This window comes from Vigna unguiculata, chromosome 11, assembly GCF_004118075.2.
Source record: "Vigna unguiculata cultivar IT97K-499-35 chromosome 11, ASM411807v1, whole genome shotgun sequence".
In the NCBI taxonomy this organism is placed as follows: Eukaryota; Viridiplantae; Streptophyta; class Magnoliopsida; order Fabales; family Fabaceae; genus Vigna; species Vigna unguiculata.
This window is the reverse complement of record NC_040289.1, coordinates 7,554,317-7,577,747: the sequence shown is the minus strand read 5'-3', so window position 1 is coordinate 7,577,747 and position 23,431 is coordinate 7,554,317. Positions and strand designations below refer to the sequence as shown.

General features: G+C 32.6%; 1 protein-coding gene and 1 non-coding gene across 3 annotated transcripts; both read left to right on the top strand.

Annotated features, from left to right (window-relative positions):
* The first annotated feature begins 690 nt into the window (after positions 1-690).
* On the top strand, positions 691-5,277 carry LOC114169003 (G-type lectin S-receptor-like serine/threonine-protein kinase At4g27290). 2 transcript variants are annotated; one of them, XM_028054011.1, is made up of 8 exons: positions 691-2,039; positions 2,253-2,279; positions 2,345-2,464; positions 3,056-3,198; positions 3,271-3,481; positions 3,568-3,805; positions 3,884-4,034; positions 4,861-5,277. In XM_028054011.1, the coding sequence occupies exons 1-8, from the start codon at positions 752-754 to the stop codon at positions 5,167-5,169; spliced, it is 2,487 nt and encodes an 828-aa protein (XP_027909812.1). In that variant the 5' UTR covers positions 691-751; the 3' UTR covers positions 5,170-5,277. The 2 variants fall into 2 exon arrangements, with proteins under 2 accessions (XP_027909812.1, XP_027909813.1); XM_028054012.1 differs by having other exon boundaries at positions 3,059-3,198; positions 4,861-5,276.
* Positions 5,278-8,799: 3,522 nt separating this feature from the next.
* Positions 8,800-8,905, top strand: LOC114170909. Its single transcript, XR_003601263.1, has one exon. It is a non-coding gene; the product is annotated as a small nucleolar RNA R71 (small nucleolar RNA).
* Positions 8,906-23,431: the final 14,526 nt, after the last annotated feature.

Sequence of the window (23,431 nt, the reverse complement as noted above, 5' to 3'; positions counted from 1 at the left end):
TTTGAGTGTAATCAACATCCTTGGATTGTCTCATAGATGCATATAATAAGGAGATATAATCGTTGTATCATTTCCAACCCCCTCAATGTCCTTCTTTTTGTCATCACCTAACATAATGATATTGCCTCAAGAACTCAAGATTTGTGTCTTTGCTTTTCTTAAGTTAGGTCAGTCAACCTTGCTCTTGATACAATGTAAAAAGAGAAGATGGAGAACTGTTTTTTGTGTTTTATTCCAAGGACCTAAGCCTATAATATATACAAGAATTAACCACAACCCAACACAATGTTCACGTTTTGAATTTTCTTAACGGTCCACACGTAGTTTTGCAGTGTTATTTAAGTTAACAATTTGATTTTTTTTAAATATTAAAATGATGATGAATAATGTTGGAACATTTTAATTATACTATTATAAAATAATAATTTAGATCAATTTACTACTATAATAAATATATAAAAAAATTATAATTAAGTTATAAAAATTTTATTCACAAAAATGAGTGAATTAAACTAATTAATTTTTAAGTCAATGCCTAGTGAGTCAAGATTAAACTAATTAATTTTTTAGTCAATGTCCAGTGAGTCATCGTATTGATTCACTTTTAACACCCACAAATAAAGTCTTCACCTTTTAAATTTTCTTGACCGTGTCCACACTCAGCATTCCTTGGAGATATTTTTGTTCGTCTTTGTCTTTTAATTACCAAGTAGCCATCACCCAGTTAAGTTAAGACCCAACCACATTGTTTATGAAACCAAAATCAATGGAGAGTTTTGAAATGCTGGGTGTATACCTTTGCTTCCTCTGTTTTTTATCCATGTCCTCCACTCTGGAGATGATTACTCCGACCCAACCCCTGAGAGATAGTAAGAATGAGAATGAAACTCTTGTCTCAACAAATGGAACCTTTGAAGCAGGATTCTTCAGCCCTGAAATTGATTCCCTTAGGCGTTACCTAGGAATTTGGTACAAAAACATCTCCCCCAGAACGGTTGTTTGGGTGGCCAACAAAGAAAACCCACTTCTAGACCACTCTGGAGTCTTAAAAATTTTTTATGGGGATGTTTATATCACAGACGGCACAGGAGCCATAATATGGTCCCCAAATAACACAGCATACGATTCAGTCGCTATGGAGTTGTTGGAATCAGGAAACATGGTTGCGAAAGATGTTAATAACAAGATTTTATGGCAAAGCTTTGATTACCCTGATGATACTTTACTTCCAGGAATGAAACTTGGAATGGACTTGCGAACTGGTCATCAACGAGCTCTAACATCTTGGAGATCCTACAACGATCCTGCTCCAGGTGAATTTTCATTTAGGGTTCATACTGGTGGCCTTCCTCAAATAGTTATCACAAAGGGTTCTAGTGATGACATAGCTAATAGAGCAGCAGTTTATAGACCAGGGTCTTGGAATGGTCTTAGTCTGAATGGAGGAGTAGCAGGAGAAAGAATTTACCCGTTAATCAAATCCCTTTTTGTTATGAACAAGGATGAAATCTCGTATGAGATTCAAGCCTTGGATAGTTCAACTCTACTGAGAAGCAGATTGCTCCCTGATGGACATCTAATACGATTTATATGGTTAGATGGGTATAAAAGATGGGACACGGTATACGCTGCTTCATTTGATGAGTGCGAGAGATATGATATGTGTGGTGCAAATAGTATTTGCATTGGGAGTGGAGCACATCAACACTGCGAATGCTTAGGTGGATTCCAAACCTACTTTTCAGAATCAACTTGTTATCGAACTACACCTCCAGATTGCAACCAGGGAGATAGTTTTCAGAAGTACGAAGGGGTGAAATTGCCAGACACATCTTCATCTTGGTACAGTGACACAATCAGTGTTGACGAATGCCAGAAATTGTGCTTGACTAACTGCTCTTGTAGTGCATATTCTCATTTGAATACCAGTGCCAACGGAACAGCCTGCGTGTACTGGCTTCATGACATTGTTGACGTCAGGACACTACCAGAGAATGGACATTATTTTTATTTGCGAATTGCACCTTCAAAATTTCAAGGTATTTTTTAAGCCTTAAATATCTCCTAACCCATTCCTTAAAAACAAACTTTTTTTTTTCCTTTTCTCCCCAATTTATTGATTTTGAATTCAACCAGAAATTATTCACATGTACTAGAATTTCTATATATTTCTGTTTCTGTTTTTATGTTTTATATTACTGTAATTGTGTATCTGTTGATTATTAGTTGATTATGTTCTTATAATCTTTCAGGTCACGCCTTCAACATGCAGAAAAGAGGTACTATATTCATCATCGCCATCATAATTGTGTGGCTGTTGATTATTATGTTCTTAATCTTTCAGATCAAGCCTTCGACAGGAGGAAGATCGGAGGAATTGTAGTAGGCGGTACTATATTCATCATTGTTATTGTAGTATTTGGGTTCATATTTTTTCTCAAGAGGAATAAACTCAAGCAATCAGGTGAACTCATCGTAATTAAATATTATTATAGTAATTTATTTGTACTTACTAATTTATTTTTTATATTTAGTTCACTTTAGTTTGGATTTTTATATTGTTTTAGATCTCTATTTTTTAGAAAAGACTTCATAAATGTCCTCAATTTTGCGGAAAGGTTTATTTATGACTATTTTGGTTAAATTAGCATTAATATTGTTTGGAAAGTGCACTTGTAAATCTAAATTTAAATTTATTATACGGTTAAATCTAAGTTTATCATAAGTTTGTCATGTGATCATCTTTTACAACATCTTCTACTATAAAGGTGTCATATCTCAAAATCACACTTGTTTCAAAATAAAAGATGACCCATATTTTAAAATGTTATAAACCTTCTAAATTGTTTTAATTAAGTAAATAATAAATATAATAAAATGACTAAATATAGAAATCAAATTACTAATTAAAGTTATATTTTACTTTAAAATGAAAAATAACGGAATGAAATAACAACTAATCTTATTTTCTAGGTTTTGATTTTTGTTACATTTTATATAAGATTTTTTTTGTTATATTTTTGTTTTGCATAAGATCTGATATATTTTTAAGCAGCAGAAACAAACTATTGGACGGACAAGAACAAGAAAAATGACATTGATTTACCAATGTTCGACTTTTTATCCATCTCCAATGCTACAAATAACTTTTCTGAGAGTAATAAATTGGGACAAGGGGGATTTGGACCAGTGTACAAGGTATGAAATTAAATTTTAGCTATCATTCATCTTAGCATAAATAACTTTCAATATTTTCAAAATTATTGTCAGGGCATATTATCAGATGGGCAAGAAATTGCAGTTAAGAAGCTTTCAAAAACTTCGCGACAAGGTTTGGACGAGTTCAAAAATGAAGTAATGTTGATTACAAAACTTCAACACTGCAATCTTGTAAAGCTTCTCGGTTGTTCTATTCAGCAAGATGAAAAGATACTAATTTATGAATTCATGCCAAATAGAAGCTTGGATTACTTTATTTTTGGTGGGGCTTGGTGGAATCTAATTTTTCAAATTGTTTTGATATTTTCAATCAAATTGTTATGCTAACTTGGCAGTGAATATTCTCAGATTCAACAAGAAGTTCATTAATTGGTTGGGCTAAGAGATTTGAAATTGTTGATGGAATTGCCAGAGGACTCCTCTATCTTCACCAAGATTCTAGACTAAAAATCATTCATAGGGATCTCAAGACCGGTAATGTTCTTCTTGATAGTAATATGAAATCAAAAATATCAGATTTTGGTATGGCTAGGACATTTAGCCCGGATCAAGATGAAGCAAACAAAAATAAAGTGATGGGAACATAGTAAGTTTTTCTATATTTGTGTTCTTTCCCTTTTACAAAGAATTATAAATTCTCGTGTCAAGTCATGTTTTGGTGCAGTGGTTATATGTCTCCCGAATATGCTGTACATGGATCATTTTCAATCAAATCAGATATATTCAGTTTTGGGGTGATTGTATTGGAGATAATCAGTGGGAGGAAGAATAGAGGATTTCGTGACCCACACAATGAGCTAAATCTTCTTGGACATGTAAGTTTAAAATGGAAAATTGTACCCTGTACATGAGTTACAAATGATAGTGTTGGTGAAAGCATGTTAAATTATCGTTTTTAAATACAGATCTCGTAACAGCAATCCACTAACAAATTGTAATTGAAACAAAATAAAAAATTCCTAAACAATAGACATTAACATAATTGAGTTAAAAATAAATAGTTTTCTAAAAGCTTGGCTAAATAGCAGGAAAAAAATTGTTAAACAAATTCCTGACACACGTTGGTGCACATGTTCAACTGGTAGGTTTATTTATGGAGTGTATTTATTAGGAAGAGTTTATATAAGTATGTGACCTTAGAACTCCATATTAGAATTCACATCACTTTTAATCTAAAATCTTAAGATCATGAATTTATGGATTTTTTCTCTTATATGGTATTTAACTTTGTTTTTATCCAATGTGTAACTTAGACTTACACTTGGATATTCTCAACATCAATACCATTAGTAATGATCCAAGTATGAGTCTAAGTCTCACATTAGATAGAAATGACAAAATTAAACATTATATAAGAAAAACAAAACAAACTCATAAACTCAATGTTTTGAGATTTTAGATAAAGTATTGTGTCAATTTCTTATATTAGTTTGACTTACGTAACATATATATATATATATATATATATATATATATATATATATATATATATATATATAATCTCTTCCTGATAAATTCCCTTAAAAGAAAAAAAATGAAACACCAAAGATCCTTCTTGAAACGATGAACATTGTTTGATTAAGTTTCCAACAAGAAAATGAAATTATCTATTAACATTGTTTCAATTATTCTTTTTCACAGGCATGGAGACTATGGATTGAAAAAAGGCCCATGGAACTAATGGATGGCTCGGTGAACAGTCAAGTTGAACTATCAAAAATGTTAAGATATATTCATATTGGTTTGTTATGCGTACAACATAGATCAGAGGATAGGCCAACCATGTCTTCCGTAGTTTTAATGTTGAATAGTGAAAATTTATTGCCTGAGCCAAGTCAACCTGGATTTTACCCAGGAACAAATAAGTTGACCATGACAGATTCTTCTCCAAGAAATTATGATGTGTATTCTCTCAACAAAATATCTGAGACATTATTTGAGGCAAGATAGAAAAGTTTCCTACCACAAATCTCTACTAGTATTACTATTATGTGTGCAAGAATATTATTCAATTTGAATGTGAGATCACAATTTTGTAATCATAACATGCTATAATTTGTTAATAAATAGTTGGACAGAAACTCATGTAACATTATATTTTTCAAAATTATATTCAAATATAAAAATTAATTTTAAAGCAAATTTGAACCAATAAGGATATTTTACATCATTGAAAAAAATTGGTGTAAACAAATGCAATTATAATTTTGTATTGAATTATATATTACATCAGTTATTACTAAAACTGACATTCTACATCGACTAAATAAACAATTGATGTAGTAGGAGTGCAAGTAAAAAACAAATTACTAGAATAGTTTAGTATCCATCTGATCTAATATTGTCCGATAGGAAAAAAAAATCTTAAATGACATTCTACATCAGTTCTTACAGATCGATAGTAGTTGTTGGAGAAAAAATAAATTCTAACTACACATTCTACATCAGTTTTATGAAGGAATCGATGTAATAACTTGGCGAGCAAAACAAATATCTTTTATTTGATACTACATTGATTGTGTTGGGGAAATGATGCAGTAACCCCAATCAGCTTTGATGTGTGCCCCCTCCTTCATTGCGAATAATTTTTGTTCACATGTTTTTATCTTCTGTATCTCACCTCTCTAATAGCCAACTCTAAGCATATATTATCTTCTCTATCGGTGCTTCATTCAACCATTGGTTCTTTAGTGTTATTCTCCATGGTTTCGTGTCTTCTCCTTAGATTTCATTCTCCACACCTCTATGCACCCCTCTATATATGTCCTCACCTCCACAACACCTCGCCTTTACATGCCTCTCCGCCTCTACCACGTCTCTACATCTCCGCACCTCCTTATCTCTATCATACCTCCATGCCTCTACCGTGTGCATCGCCTCTCTACCGTGTGCATCGCCTCTCTACCTCGTGCTTATTAGTTCTCAAGTGAGTATTCATCAAAGTCCCACATCGAGAATATGAAGAAAAGAGTAGCAGAAAAATATTATAAAAGTAAAGTGTTGGTTTTGAAGTTGTCACTGCAACTTAATAGGTCTCTTAGGTGTATGAGGAGACTTGGGTAGTTGTGTGTCATTGGAAAGTTCGCAACTTTTACTAGAAAAATTGCACTATGAAGGGTTTGCAATTTTACAAAAATTGCACTATGAAGGGTTTGCAGTTTTGGTCTATAAAAAATTGTAAGAAGGTTTGCAATTTTTTCTAGAAAAATTGCACTTGGGTGATAATACTTATTGTTGAGTGTTTGTGAGTGTTTGTGGATGTAGGCCTTGAGGTGCCGAACCACGTTAAATTTCCTGTGTGCTTTTATTTATTTGGTATAATTAGTCGTATAGTACTCAGTTTAGGGTTAGGGTGTCAAATAGGTACCTGGTTTTAAAAAAGTGTCAATTGCCTCTCAACTTTTGAAAAAATGCTTCAATTAGGTCCCTTTCAGACAGAGTTGACTAACGCCATTAGTCAACGTGTCACATGTCAGTATGTGGTTTTTTTGATTTTTTTTAAAATTTTTTTAAAATTTTTAAATTTTTTTTTTATTTTTTGAAAAAAAAAATGCCACGTGTCAATTCCTTGTGTGTGACACGTGGCATTGTCAATGCCACGTGGCATTGTTAGTGCCACGTGTCAGTATCACTATCAGATGCCATTGTGTTGATTTCGATTTAGTCCCCATATATTTTTTTTTGTTTCAATTTAGTACCTAAGTATGTGTATCTGAGTCAATTTTGTCCCAATTTTTTTTAATTATTAAAATCCATTTTTTATAAAATTAAAAGTAATTATGTATAAAAGTTTAACAAAAATTAAGTATTTGATATTTATATCAAAATTTAGTGGTAAAAGTCATTTTTAATAATAAAAAAAATTAGTATAACATTCAAACCAATAGAAATTTTTTGTTTAAAATTAGTAAGAGACAATATTGTTCTATTTAAAAAAATTAACAAAACATGAGTACTTAATAAAAAAGTAATTAATAAAGTAATATGTTAAAAAGTCATTTTTAATAAAAAATATTAGTATAATATTTATATAAATAATAAATTTGGTCTGAAATTGAGAGGAACAATATAAATATTAGTACTTAATTTTGTAAAAATATTTATACTTAATTATTTTTAATCTTATAAAAAATGGATTACAAAAATATTTTAATTATTAAAAAAATTGGGACAAAATTGAATCAGATGCACATACTTAGATACTAAATTGAAACAAAAAGACATATATAGGGACTAAATCGAAATCAACACAATGACATCTGATAGTGATACTAACACGTGGCATTGCAATGCCACGTGGCACTGACAATGCCACGTGTCACACACAAGGACTTGCACGTGACATTTTTATTTTTTTTTCAAAAAATTTAAAAAAAAATTAAAAATTTTAAAAAAAATATTTTAAAAATTTTAAAAAAATCAAAAAAAATCAAAAAAACCATAGACTGACACGTGGCACGTTGACTAACAGCGTTAGTCAACTCTGTCTGAAAGGGACCTAATTGAAGCACTTTTTCAAAAGTTGGGATGCAATTGACACTTTTTTTAAACCGGGTACCTATTTGACACCCTAGCCCCAGACTAGGTATTATACGACTAATTATACCTATTTATTTTTCTGCTCTTATTTGTGGGTGTGCTTCCGCTTGAAGAGATTATTATTTTTAGTGCGTGATTTCCCAACAGTGCTTAACTACTAAAGTCAGTGTCATCATACCCTGGGTCAAGCATTATTTCCATTGGCGATTTTAATTGTTGGTTGTCGCTTCCATTGGTCTCCCTAAACTATCACCAATCCCCCTACCTGATAACGATGGTCTTCCATTGCTCATTGGGGTTCACCTTGGTGTTTGTTGAGAACTATCCTTCCTACTGCTCAGCCATTTGTTCAGCTAGCTGTCTAACTTGAATCTCTAGATTTTCTATGGATCCCTTTGTGTTTTTCTTGTTTGTTGTTGACACTAGAATGAATTGTGTCAATGTATCTTCCATCTTGGACAATTTTTCTTGTTGCACAGGTTGTTGACTCTAATGTGGTGCTTGTTGTGGTTGTCTTGATGCAAGTCTAGCTTCTTGTTTCCATCCAGAAAATTGATTTTGGTTATTTTTCCATCTTGAACTCTAGTTGAAATTATTACCATAGTTGTCTGGCCTTCTCTAATTGCTCATATAGTTAGCTTGCTCTTCTTGAAGTGGTTCTGTCATCGAGCAGTGACCATTAAGATGATTTCCAACATTGAAATCACATGTCATTACCTACTGAGATGAATTTTGTGTAGATGCTCCATTCTGCATATTTTTGTCATATGATTTTTTAGCTCCTCCATTTGTTGTGAGATAAGGTTATTTTGAGCCAAGATAGCATTTTTTTTGTATCTAATTGCATAATTCCCTTCTTCTTCTTTTTTGCTAGCTCTTATCATGTTGTGCCTTATAATCACAAACAATTAAAGCTATTATGATTGTCATGGCTTCTTCAGCACTCCTTGTCATCATGGATCCACTTGCACAACCATCTAATAATATATTTATGTGTGGTTTCAGCCCATTGTAGAACATGTTAGCTAAGCTACATCATCAAAGCCATGGTTAGGGCATTTTCTAAATAATAACTTGAATCTTTGTCATACTTCACATAGTGGCTCATGATTCCTTTGTGAGAAGGTGGAAATAGCTTATTTGGCTTCAAGTATCTAGTTGGAGGAAAGAACTTGGCTAGGAACTTTTTTCAACATCCTCACAACTGGTCAAGCTTTGATTGGGGTGAGATTGCTTATTGCTTTTGTTTCCTTCTTGCATCCCTTTATATTTTAGGGTCAAGTAGCAAGGTTTGATTTTGTTTTCTTCTTTGCATACAAGAACAACTTAAAAACCAATTGAGCATAACAAAGTATACAATAAATAAAAGAATATAATTGAATATGTTAATGTTATCTACACATATTTATACAACAATCTAATCTGATTAAAATATTTATCTTAGCCAAATCCTTGACAATGGTGCCAAAACCTTATTGATTATTTAGTTCAAATTAGTTCTAGCAAGTGTATTGGGTGCATTTATAGTATTAATCAAGTGTCGTATCTATAGGGATTTGTTTGGATCATCCAACATTTAAATCTGAATTACATTCAATGGAATAGTGTTGTTGTAATTTTAATGAGTATTTAAACAAAGTTAATTGAGTTTTAAGAAATGCAATAGTAAAAATGTGTTGAGCTTAGATTTCATTTGACCTTCCTTTGTTGCACTATTATTAATCATTATTATTTAATTATATAGATCATTCAATGTCTTGGGAATTCTCTAAGGTAATTCTAGATCCATCCCTAACATCTAGAACCAAAAGACTTCAAAATTAGTGTGATTCCTCAACTCTTGATTAAATGAGTCTTTGCCTTAAGTACAAGACTTTGTATCCAACTAGAGCCTTAGATATATTCCTAGTATCTAAAGGTAGGAGGAGATTTGATTGGACCATAATTTAAGATTATTCACATCACCTATGTCTCTAGAAAAACTATTCTAATTTAATAGAGAATATACCTAAAGAAGTTATGGAAGTGATATCCTAAATTAAGGTTATACCTTATTTTTATAGAGTTCCAAGTCAGCGTTTAGCTTCATTTAATTGGTTCTTAGTAACAAGGGTTTCCTCCAAGGTGGTTTTCCTTTCTAACTCAACCCTTTGTCCTAGTGGTCAGCACTTGAGGTTACCTCCCTTGGAAAGTTTATATGATGGCTTATCTCCAAATTTGGTACTTCGGGGTTTCTCATGTTGATAGTTTTCATGTGTGGCTCAACACCAAAACAGTTATGCTTAACTACAAGGCCAAAACTTGAAATCTTTGTGTTCAATGCCAATGTTTGTGACTCAGCTACACCATCAATAACCTCTAATACTCACTGAAATACATCAAAATAACATTAGTTTCATAACTACCTACTTTTTCATACCTTATTTTGTAATATGAAGCTAAATAGGGATGAATTAATGGATAATATGAACAATTCATGCATTATAAGTCTCAAAATCATGTGAAAATTCAAATGGCTTAGATACTTTTCAACTACACCAAATGGACATGGGTGAAATTCTTACGCCATAAGGATGAGTGTTACAAAGTCTCTAGTAAATTTCTAAGATAAATTCAAAATGGAAAAGGCCTAACAATTATTTCTGTTATAAGTGATCATGGTGGAGAATTTCAAAATAAAACTTTTTATGAGGTATTTAAAAATTTTGGAGTAAAACATAATTTATTCACTTTAAGAACACCGTAGTAAAATTATGTTGTGCAACGAAAAAGTCAAGCATTACAAGAGATAGTAAGAACAATGTCAAATGCAAATTCCAGTCCTTAGCATTTATGGGTAAAGGCAATCAATACAACCTGCTATTTACAAATTAGAACTTACATTAGAGCCTTGCTTTAAAAGACTCACTATGAATTGTGGAAGGACAAGAAATCCAACATTTCTTATTTTCATCTCTTTGGTATTTGATGCTTTATTTTAAATATGAAACATAACATAGGAAAATTTGACTCTAGAAGTCATGAAGGTATCCTACTTGGTTATTCAGAGACGTCCAACATGTGAGATTGAAGAAGCCATACATGTGAGATTTAATGATTATAAGCCTACTAAGAAATTATCAAAGCTGGAAGACTCCATTAGTTTTGACATGTAGGTGCAAAGACCAAAGACATGAGCAGACGATCCAACAGTAAACGACCAATCAATGGACAATCTATCACGAAAGAAAACATAGTGCATTAGACAACTCCTAAGACAACTCACCAAACACTCCTAAGGAAGAAGGGGAACATTCAACTCATATAAAGAAAAAACATCCTCTAGATGTTATAATAGGCGATCTAAAGAAATGAGTAACTACAATATCAAATCTCATGAATTAAAAGGCATTAATTTCTTAAATTAAATCTAAAAACATAAATAAAGCTATAAAAGATAAGAGTTACAGTAGTGCAAAAACTATGTTTTACGACTATGTATTATATTTGTAGAAAACAAAGAAATATATGAACAAGAGGATTGTGTATTATTGATTGTGTATAAAATGTTACAAGTGTGTTATATAATACACACATCTAACCCTGGAAGCCATAAGTAAATGAGCCTAGAACATGGGCCTATACTAGCATCCGCCTCAAACTCATAATCCTAAGGCTAAATGCATTGAGTGTTCATCAAATAAAAAATGAAAGCGTAGAACAGGTGCGGATTGGTAAATATATCTGTAATCTGTAGAGCCGAAGGAACAAAGGGTAAAGATATAGTGCCAAGTTGAAGATGATGACGAGTAAAATGGCAATTTGTTTCAATATGCTTGGTTCGATCATAAAAGAAATGTTGCGAGCAATCTAAATAACACTTTTATTGTCACAATGTAGAGGTGTAGGATCTTTCAAAATAGACACTCATATCTACAAGTAACTAATGTAACCAAATAATCTCACAAGTAGTCAAAGTTATGGCGCGATACTTAACTTTTGTGGACGATCGAGATGTAACATCTTATTTCTTACTCTTCCATGATATAAGTGAATCACCATGAAAAATAAACCACCCAGTAGTGGAATTTCAATCATTAGGATCACCATTCTAATTTGCATCACAATAGGCACACAAGGATAAAGATGACATAGAAGAAAGCAAAAGAGACTGAAATTGGTCCCGAAGATACATGAGAATATGAAGAAAAACACCTTGATGAACTATTATTAGAGCTGAAACAAATTGACTAACAACATGAACATCATGTGCAATGTTTGGATGAGTCAAAGTAAGATAAGCTAGACTCCCAAAAACAATCTTGTTGTCAGTAAGTTGAGCATGTTCAAATAGGTCAACAATATACTTGGATTGAGCAAAAGATAACCCTTTGGAAGAAGAATCTGTTAGCACAAGCATGCTTGGTGCAAAGATTTGATAATCAGTTGAATTGTTTTTCAATTGACTAATTTCACTTAACACTACGCCAAAATTAGGAATAGATAGACAACGCTTATTTAGTCAAGTGTTGTCTATAAGAGCTTTGATAGACAGCATTTTCTAAAGAAAGTGCTATCTATTAAAAAATATGTAGATACTGCTTGTTTAGACAAGCGCTATCTATCAAGTGTCATTAGACAGCGCTTTTTTACAAGTGATGTCTATTAATAGATACTGCTCCAATAGATAGCGCCTAAAAAGCGCTATCTATTGAGAAAAAAATGCTGTCTATTGCCAAATTTGGCATAGTGTAAGTCAAGTGAAATCAACAGATTGTACGGAAAATTCAACTGATTGATTTCACTTAAGACTGGACTATATAAGTTGTGTTTTAGAGAGCAAAGACACGATTTTGAGTTTTTTTAGCACAATAACCTATCATTCATCACTAGAAAACTCGTTGTCCCTCTGAATCACACAGCTACCAATAGAAGATTGAAGATCTTAATTGATCTTGGAGGCATTTTGTCTTGGTAAAAGCTTGAAGAACTCGTGTATGGTTGGCTAGGGAGAGTCACCATCAAGTTTTGTAGTTCTTGTGCCTCTGGTTGTGCCCCTTGTGTGATTCCAGATCTGTAAGTGTGATTCTTACAGGGTTGTAGTTTAGATTTTTGTTTGAGTAAAAAATCTTGGTGTTGTTTATTGTTCAAAAGTGTAATCTTGGTGTGTGATTTGTAAAACTTTTGATAATAGTGGAAACCAGGTTCAGGTTGTCCTTGTAAACTGGATGTAGCTCTGTGATTGAGTGAACCAATATAAAATCAATTGTCCAACTCTATTTCCCTCATCTTGCTCACTTTAAAATCTCTAGAAAACCAAGCAAATCATTCTTTATTATGTTTAAATGTGTTTCTGTGTAATCTGATAGTGTAATCTTGTTAGAAATACTATTTGGAACGAATCTTATGTGAGAAAGTAGGTTGTTTGAGTCAAATTCGTGAAATCTACATTCTACATAATTTCCCAGTATTTTAGCTGATTTTTTTGAAATTTTAATCAACTGATTCATAAGTGTATGAACAGACTAACCTGTTGTTTTTATTTTTGACCGGTTTAAAGTGTATTGTCATGCAACTTTTGCATTCAAATTTTGTGGTCTATTTGATTCAATCAAAAGGGGTTTTAAGCTTTTGAAAAAGTTTTATATAGCCAATTCAACCCCCATCCCCCCTTCATGGCTTAAACAACCATTTCATTACTAACAAAAGCAACCTCAATACCCGAAAAACAACGCAGCACACTCAAATCTTTCATAGCAAAACGATGGGATAATGTAATTTTTAAATATGCAATTTCATCATAATTAAAACCAGTAATAATCATATCATTAACATATAAAGATAGAAAAATATTATGAGTATTGAAATGGTTGAAAGTCCAAGAAGGGGGTTGAATTGGTTAGTTAAGAAATAAGGTAACTTTTATATGCCTAAAACAGTTTTAACTTGAATCAAATCAACCACAAAGTAAGGATGCAAATGCTATTGGATTGCACACTTTCAACCGATCAAAAACAAAGACAGTCAATTGATTTCATTAAATAGATATAGTATTGTGTTAATCAATAGATTAAATCACAAAAATAGTCGGCTGAAAAACTAGGAAAACTGCAGAAATACAAATTGATGATTTAAACTAGAAACAACATGAAAGATCAAACAAGATTGATTCAAATGAGTTATACAAACATGAGCAAAGCTTCAAGAACACATAAGAATATCAAAAAGGTGGTTCAATTAAAATTTCTTTAAACTTTAAAGTACTAAACAAGTTAGAAGAGTTAGAGACAACCACAAAGAACAAGATTTTTATACTAGTTCACTCAAATTTAAGCTACATCTAGTTAGTCAGAGCAAACCGAGCTTTACTTGCACTATTTCGAAAGGTTTACAAAGTTAACAAGATTACATTTTCAAAATATGCAAAACAGCCACCTATGACTCTTGAATCACATAAAAATGAACACAAGCACAGCAAGACTATGCTTGTAGACATAGAAAACAACCAAGAACAACCCAAAAGCTTGAGAAAGATCAAACATGAGTGGTAACACAATCTAGCCTACCAAGCCTCTTCCTCCAAGCTTCAAAAACTAAGAAAAAAACTCCAAGGAATGATCCAAGATCAATTTTCAACAACTATACATATGTATGATCACGAAAGAGAGAGTATTCCAATGATTCCAAACAGTTTTTTTGGTTAAAATGATAAGTCTTACCTCTCCCTTGAGAAAAACTGACTTTAATGTCAAATTGTTATGAAATTCAACAGGTTAATTTTCAAATCAATTGGTTGATTTCACTTAACTTAAGTGAAATCAATCGATTACAAAATAAATCAACTGATTGAATATGTAACAATTAAAACTACTTCAGCAAACCTTTTAATATGTTAAAAATCCATTCAATAGATTAAAAGACATCATTTGACCAGTTGAAAAACAATTCAACATATTAAAAGACACAAATAAGGCCATGTACATCTATACAATGCAAAATGGTTTACAATATGAACTTCAATCATCAAGCTATTTTTCCTCATGACTAAACCAGATAAAGCTCACGCATACGAGGCTTGAACAACACGTGAAACATCAAATCTTCACATCTTCATCAATTTAAGCATGGTTCCAACATGTTCCAAGGCAATAGTGATGTGACCCCACCAAGCCCAATTGCACCTTCAAGCCCAAGCCCAAGCCCATTAAAAGGCTCAATTACAAGATCAATGATGAAAAAGATTTAAAAGGGCCTCCCATTAGATGATCACAAAATCAATGGGCTTCTCACATTCTTTACATGGGCCAAAGAGATCACAAAGACTTGAAGAAGTGCATTTAAATCTAGTAGTGTAGATTTAAATTGGGCCATTGTTTGGGTTTGCTTTCCAATAATACATAAGACATGAAAGGAACATAGGATGGGTTCAAATTGGTCTTGGCCCAATTCTCTTCATACATGGCTGAGATTATCAAGACAAGGAGGCTCATTTGCTTCATAGTTTGACTAAGGTTGGTCATCACATCTAAAGGCTAAGAATCCTTCTTGTTCTTCAAGCCAAGATCCAAGGGGCGTGATCTTGTCTCCTTCTCCAAGCTTGATCTAAGGGCCAAGATCAAGGCTCACTCCATTCAATGGCTCTCCTTTCTCATGTGTAAATGGCTTCATATAAAAGCCAAAATTTCACTCATTTGTAGACACTCTGGAAATTTTATGCAATACATGCAACTTGAGTTGAGAGCACTCCTCCCTCTATTGCCTTTGAGAGTCACAACTTTCTAAAGATTTCCTCTCTCTACCTCTAGCCAACTTCCTTAGGCTAGCATAGATTAGGAAATCCTATCACCTCTTTCACCTTCCATTGCTTGCAAGTGCCTTCCAACTTGCCTTCATTCCTTCATCCATTTTTGCTGCCCATGGAACTCTTCATGCACCTTTGGAGCTCCACCATAATGGTATCAAGAGCCATCAAACCATGGTCTCTCAAGGTTTGGTAAGGTTCTTTCCTAGTCTTGTGTTTCCTTCATTTTTCCGTCTTATTCTCATCTTCTTCTCCTTCTATTTTGTTTTTCTCTTTCACATTTACCGTTCATTGTCTATTATATTGTGTTTCTCCATTGATTCCATGCAACTATGAGACTACAAGAGTGTTCTATACTCTATTTGTAGATTTCCTTGCTTGCTATGGTTCACATCTTTTGCTAGCTTTCCTTTACGTTTCAGCACCATTTTTTTTGCTTCCATTGTGTTTCTTGTCATTTTTATTCGGTGATTCTTTTTTTCTTTTCAATTTCCACCATGTATCTTCATCACATTTTCAAGCACCAAATCATCCAAGTCATTTGTGCTAACAAATATGTCTTGCATTGGTTTTCCTGAAAAATAATATAGAATAATGATGTCTAGCAACAAAACCAAGAAAAATAATTAATGTAGAAAACTTTTAGAACCAAGCACGAGGTTCTTGTTTAGGACCATAAAGGACTTTTTGAAGTTTGCAAACTTTACCAGATTTGTGACACTTGGTGGTGGAATCATGTAGATCCTCATTCAAAAAGGCATTCTTCACATCCATTTGAAAAATCTTCCATTGAAAAATAAAAGCAACAATAATCAAGGTATGAACAGTAGTCATCTTTGCCACAGGACCAAAGGTTTCCCCATAATCCATGCCTTACTTTTAGGTATATCCTTTAGCAACAAGCCTAGCTTTATACCTTTCAACTGAGCCATCTGATTTTTGTCTTAATTTTATATACCTATCAAGATCCAATAGGATGTTTTCCCGGTGGCAATGGAACTAGATCTCATGAATCTGATGTAGCGTAGTAAGTTCACATTTTTACTCACAACCTAACCCAAAACAAACAATGAAACACTATTATAGAACCTTACCCTCAGGTATCCATCAAAACAAAAGTAGCAAAACAATCATATTCTAGAATCATTGCACCAATGTTGCATCAAAAGAATACCTCAATCAAATGAAAATAACAACAAATGAATTTAAACAATAGATGTAATTGAGAACCCAATATATACCAAGATTGTCACACTCACCAAAAAATAAACTTAAAAAATGCAATAGTGCACCAATTAATGAACTCAAAACAAACCTAGAATTCACCCGCGCAATCCAACACATGGGAGTCCCTCAACAGCAAGAGAGACAGCAAATGTGGCAGGGTCCCTTGATGACAAGCCTCCCTCAAGTCACGAAAAAGAAGACACCTCGCTCAAGCCTTGAATGTCACGACAGGGTCATGTCAGTGTCATTGTAGGGCCAAGGTAAGGTCAAAATAGGGTTGGTTTTTTCTAATTCGCATTTTTTTTATTCGCCTTTTAAGGAGAAACTAAAATGTTGAGGGAATCTTAAATTTTAATGTCCTTTCATATAGTAATTTAATGACAAATTTTATTCGTTGGTAATTAAGCCAATATCGACGAAATACAGACGAACAACTTGCAAAACTACCGCAAAACTACTGATGGATATTATCAACGAATATTTATATCAATAATTTAAACAAAGATAATAGTTGATAATTCTGTCAGAAATTTGTTATTACCAAAATATTTAGATCGTCAATAAAATATCATCGGTAATTTATGATTTCCTTGTAGTGATTGCCTATGGGCTTTCTTGTGTAGCTTAGAAGCAGAGCAAAGAAGGCCTTCTTCGAGGAAGCTCGAGCCCTCAATGAGATACTAATATGAAAGAGTTACAATTCTAACTTTGTGCTAAGACTTACGGGCTAAGGGATCGTCTCAAGTAAATAGTTTATATCGGGTATACGCCTTCCTAAAGGTGACGAAGGCATGGCAAGGTTTCTTCAGGCTAGACGAAGATTGGCCCTCAATTACAAAGGCAGAAGGGAGCTTAACTACAAGACCCACCCATTAAGCAAGTGTTGTTCTTAATGTAAAGTCCTTTAAAAATAAATGACCAACAAAGAAGCCTAAGTAATGTCATGACAAAGTCGTTTGGAAATAAAAAAACCATCACATCATATCAAAGTAATCTAATGAGCAAGTTATTTGAAAATAAATTACTATCACATCGAAGCAAAGTAATATAATAACCACGTCATTTGAAAATACATGACCATTACATCAAGTCAATGTAATCCAATGTTATGCTTGATTTAAAGTCGTTTGAAAATAAACGGCCATCACATCAAATCAAAGTCATTTGATGGTGAAATCATTTGAAAATAAATGAATATTAATCCAAAGTCATTTGAAAATAAATTACCACTACAATAATCCAAAGTCAGATCAATGTAATACAAACTTGTTTGAAAACTAAACAATCATCACATCAAATCAAAGTAATTCCATGACCAAGTCATTATAAAATAAACAGTCATTACATTAGATCAAAGTAATATGATGGTGTGCTTAACTTGAATTCATTTGAAAATAAACGACCATCATATTGAATGAAAGTAGTTTGATGACGTTAGACAATAAACGACCATCATATTAATCTAAAGTTATTTGAAAATAAACAACTATCACAACAATCCAAAGTCATTTGAAAATAAATGACCATCACATTAGATCAAAGTAATAAGTTGTTTGAAAATAAATTACCATCACAATAATTAGAAATTGTTTTAAAATAACTTACCATACATCCAATCAAAATAATACGAAGTCATATCAAAATAAACAACCATCATATTAATATGAATTTGTTTTAAATTAAACCACAATCATAGTAATTCGAAGTCATTTGAAAATAAGTGACCATCACATAGGATCAAAGTAATACAAATTGTTTGAAAATAAACTACCATCATAGTAATCAAATATCATTTAAAAAGAATGACCATCGCATCGGATCAAAGTAATATGAAGTCATTTAAATATAAATGACCATCATAGCAAACCAAAGTCCTTTAAAAATACCCTGGATAAGGTGATTGACCTTAAAAATGTTATCTCAATAAACATGGGATAGGAACATTGGCCCCGTCTGTTGGGAATGGAAAACTGGTTTCAAAAATGAACCCACGTTTCTTTTAGCCCTTAACTAAGAGGTTTCTTCCCGTAAGTCCAATAGTTTCACATTGTTTAGAATTCGAGACCAATAGCAATTTTATTATACCTTCCTCCTTAAATCCTCTAGGTTTCTTTTAAGGAAAAATTGCGATGATGCTCTCAGCTTAATAGTAGACAATACCTTAAATATGGTAATTGATCCTAATGATGCTCTTGTTAGGTACAAGATAATAAAGGAAACAATAAAGGAGAGGAAAATAAACTACATGAGAATTTAATGTGGTTCAACGTACAATGTGTATGCCTACTTTCACGACTACACTAGGAAATATTTTATTTTTATGTGTAGATCAAGCTTTACATAAGATTGCTTACATAGCAAAATACCTAACTTGAAGCATGTTGATGTTGAACTTTGCGAACATTGTATCTTTGGAAAGCAGAAAAAGGCTAACTTCTCCAAAACAAGTAAGATATCTAAAGTTGAAAGACTAAAACTAGTGCATACAGATGTTTGGGGGCCAACTCCAGTGAAATTCCTTTGAGGTTCATAGTATTATGTAACCTTCATTGATGACTCTACAAGAAAGGTACGTGTTTATTCTCTTAAAAATAAATCTGATGTGTTTTCTATGTTTAAAAGGTAGAAAAAGGAAGTTGAGACTCAAACAGGTTTAAAGGTTAAATGTTTGAAGTCTGATAATGGTGGAGAATATGACAGTACTCAATTCAAGGAGTTTTGTTCAAAGAATGGGATCAGAATGATCAAGATAGTTCCAGGAGCACCAAAACAAAATGGTGTGGCAGAAAGAATGAACCGAACCTTAAATGAGAGAGCAAGATGTATGAGAATCCAATCAGAACTACCCAAGGTATTTTGGGCATACGTAATAAAGACAACGGTCTATCTCATAAATAGAGGACCATCAATTCATTTAGACTATCTAAAAAAGTATGGTATGGAAATGAGGTAAATCTTTCACAACTTAAAGTTTTTTGTTATGCTTCATATATTTTATTAGACTCTAATATTATAGATAAAATGGACCCTAAGGCAAAACGATGTTACTCCATTGGTTATGGATATGATATGAATGGCTACAGGTTTTGGAATGACCAAAACAAGAAAATTATCAAAAGTAGACATGTTACTTTTAATGAAAACATGTTTTATAAAGACAGGACTACAGAATCCATAAATTCAAATAAATAGTCAGAGCAAGTATCATTAGAAGAAATTTTAGAAAGTGATGTAGTCAACAAAAGCCATAATTTAGAACTAAAGCCTGAGTCAGAACCTGCACAAATACCAGAACAATTATAGCAACTCCTTCAATACATTACTTGTTGACTCATATGGGTGAGCCAAAGCATTTTTCTGAGATTATGCAGGGAGATGAATCTATTAAGTGGGAGCTAGCAATTGAAGATGAGATAAAGTTTGTTCAGAAGAATAAAACATGGTTTTCAACCAAGCTACCAGAAGAAAAGAAGATTTTGCAAAACAGGTAGGTCTATAGGTTAAAAGAAGTACCAGATGGCAATAAAAGATATAAGGCTACACTCGTAGTAAAAGGATTCCAATAGAAACAGGAAATTGACTTCACATAAATTATCATTCCTATTGTCAAGATGACTACCATCAGAGTTATCTTGAGTATAATAGTTACAAAAAAAATTCATTTAAAGCAGTTATATGTCAAAATCGTATTCCTACATGGGGATCTTGAGCAGAAAATCTTTATGACTCAACCAAAAGGTTTTGAAGTACAAGGCAAAGAGAATCTTGTATGCAAGCATCATAAAGGTTTGTATGGATTGAAACAAGCACCGAGACAATGGTACAAGAAGTTTAATGAGTTTATGAAAAACTCAAGATTTCACATATGTGAAAAAGATCATTATTGTTACATGAAGAAATATGTTGAAGTTATATCATTTTTGCCTTATATGTTAACGACATGTTGATTATTATAGCTAATATCGCAGAAATTGACAGGTTGAAAAAACAATTGTTAGAAAATTTTGAAATGAAGGACCTTGGTCTAGCCAAACAAATTCTTGGTATGAGAATCTCTAGGGATAGATTTGAAGGTATTATGAATTCATCTCATGATAAATATGTGGAAAAAATGCTTAGCAAATTTAATGTTGGAAATGCCAAAACCAGGAATACACCTTTGGGAACTCACTTAAAGTTTTCAAAAAGATAATTTTCTCAAACAGATGAAGAAGAAAGTCACATGTCTAAAGTGTCATATGCATCTACATTAGGGAGTTTGATGTATGTTATGGTTTGCACCAGACCTAACATAGCACATGTAGTGGGAGTTGTAAGTATGTTTCTATCAAATCCCGGAAAGGAACATTGGGAAGGTGTGAAGTGGATATTGAGATATTTGAAGGGTACTTCAAAGAAGCATTTATCTTTTAGAATAAGTAATCCCACTTTACAATGGTTTTTTGATGCAGACTTGGGATGTGATTTGGATGGTAGAAATAGTTGGACGTCTAAACTTCAATGAAGAGTCTCCTTCTCAACTAGTGAAGTTGAGTATGTACCTATCTCAAAAGCAACAAAGGACATTATATGGTTGAAGAACCTTTTAAAAGAATTAGGAAAACAGCAAGATGACTCTCTGTTGTTCAATGATAGTGAAAATGCTATTTGTCTTACTAAAAATATAATTCTTCATTCTAGATGCAAGCACATTGAATTGAAGTATCATTTTATCATAAATCTGATAAATGATGGAGACTTGTTTTTGTTGAAGATTCTAGGTGTAGAGAATCCAACTGATAAGTTGACCAAGATTGTCAAAACAACTAAGTTGAGGCTTTATATTGCTTCAACTGGCCTTCAAGAAAATTGATGATGAAGGCATTACACTAGGTTATAATGTACATCAAACTCCAAGTGGGATAATTGTTAGTATTATGGAGTTTGATTTAATCCCACATCATTTAGTATTGTGAGATGTGGTTCTCTATTTTGCTATATAACCAAAATAGAGAACCACATCTCACAATACTAAGAGATGTGGGACTAAATCAAACTCCATAATACTAACAGTTCTTTCAAAGGACTTGGGATTGAAACAATCTTGTAAGAGGCTCACCCTATATATCCTTCAAAGGCGATCTTCTTTGTGAAACAAGTATGAAAGACAATTATATTAAAACATTTATTCACAATGAAAACTTTGTTTTTACTTAAATACCGTTTAAGCTTATGCACCTTGATCTCTTTGGATTAACCAGAATTATGTCCGTTAATGAAAAAAAAATGGTCTAGTCATTGTAGATGATTATGAAATAAAAGGGTTGGCTTTATACTAAGTTGAATAAAGATAATAAAAAGTGATTTGGAAAATTTATCTTAAAATGAAGTCTTTTAGATGTTGAAAATTGGTTATCTAATAGTTTAGATAATGTTCACAAATGCTTTATCGGAAAATTAGTTCATTGTCACTTCTAATTTACAAATGACTACACCAAGTCACTATTAACTATCTCTTTATCTTTCTTAAGATAAAGAATGAGTACACTATTTGAGGAGAAAAGTTCTCTACATATAATCAATCAAGAAGGCTCAAGTGTTAGCTTAAGCAAGATAAGGCATATAGGTTTATTAATTATATGTCTTTGCTAAGAGAGTCACTTAAATAAACTAGGAGCTAGCTTAAATTAATAGAGTAGGACAAAGTAGTTACGAGAAAAATTACTCATCCGTCTTGCTTAAGAAACCAAGATTTGTTACTTAGGTGAGTATCACTTAAGAAAGCAACAATGTTAGCTTAAGTTATATCAAAGATGAATTTTTACCTTGTTTTCTTAAATGAATTCCAATATGGTTGTTTCCATGCTTCTTTAATATTATGGAATACCTTGTTTCCTTTTATAATATGTGCCATTCAAGGATTCATGAGTTGTGTTGAAAAAGGAAAATTTATGGTAAGTATCCATGTAATTGATGAATATAGACCCAAGGTGACATTAGGTGTAGTCATACATAGATTAGTAGGAAGATAAGATATGAATGTTTGGTAGACTTTCAATATAAAGTTAGATGATTTCGTGATGGGTAATGTTGAAAGAGCCTATAAAATAGATAAATGGACGAACACATATAGAGCTTAAGATCATTACAACAACACTCATTTACTTCTTACACAACCACATTTTTTAAGTCAAACCCAAGTTAAGTTGAGTCAAGTCTAACCTAAGTTGGGTTAGGTAAGGCCAATTGAGAGAAGTCGAGCTAGAACAAGGTCAAGAAAAATAACCTAAGCTTAGTTCAGAACAAGTCAACTCAAGTCTAGAAAGGTTATGCCCCTATGAGAATAGATCAGATAAGGTTGGACCTAAGTCATGCAAGGTTGGTTCAGGCGAAGCCTAGGTTCGGCTTGGTCAAGCTAGGCCCAAGCAAGTTAAGTTGGGTCAGACCCAAATCATAGTGGATGCAGCTTAGATAAAGTTAATTTAGGATGGGTTTGGCTCAAGACAAAGATTAGACTAAGTTGAGTGGAGCCCAACTTAGTTTTGGTCAAGTTGAGCAAGTCAATATTAGGTTGGTCAAGCCTCATGCCAAAATGAATACACCAAGTCAAGCTCAATTGAGGTCAACCAAGTTCAGTTAAACCAATGTCAAGTTAGGTTTAGATAAGAAAGGTCTAATTAGGCTAGA

Coding starts and splice junctions, on each gene's coding strand:
- LOC114169003 (XM_028054011.1), top strand. CDS start 752: ATGAAACCAAAATCAATGGAGAGTTTTGAAATGCTGGGTGTATACCTT. Junction 2,040..2,252: donor TGCACCTTCAAAATTTCAAG/GTATTTTTTAAG, acceptor ATAATCTTTCAG/GTCACGCCTTCAACATGCAG. Junction 3,482..3,567: donor CTTGGATTACTTTATTTTTG/GTGGGGCTTGGT, acceptor GAATATTCTCAG/ATTCAACAAGAAGTTCATTA.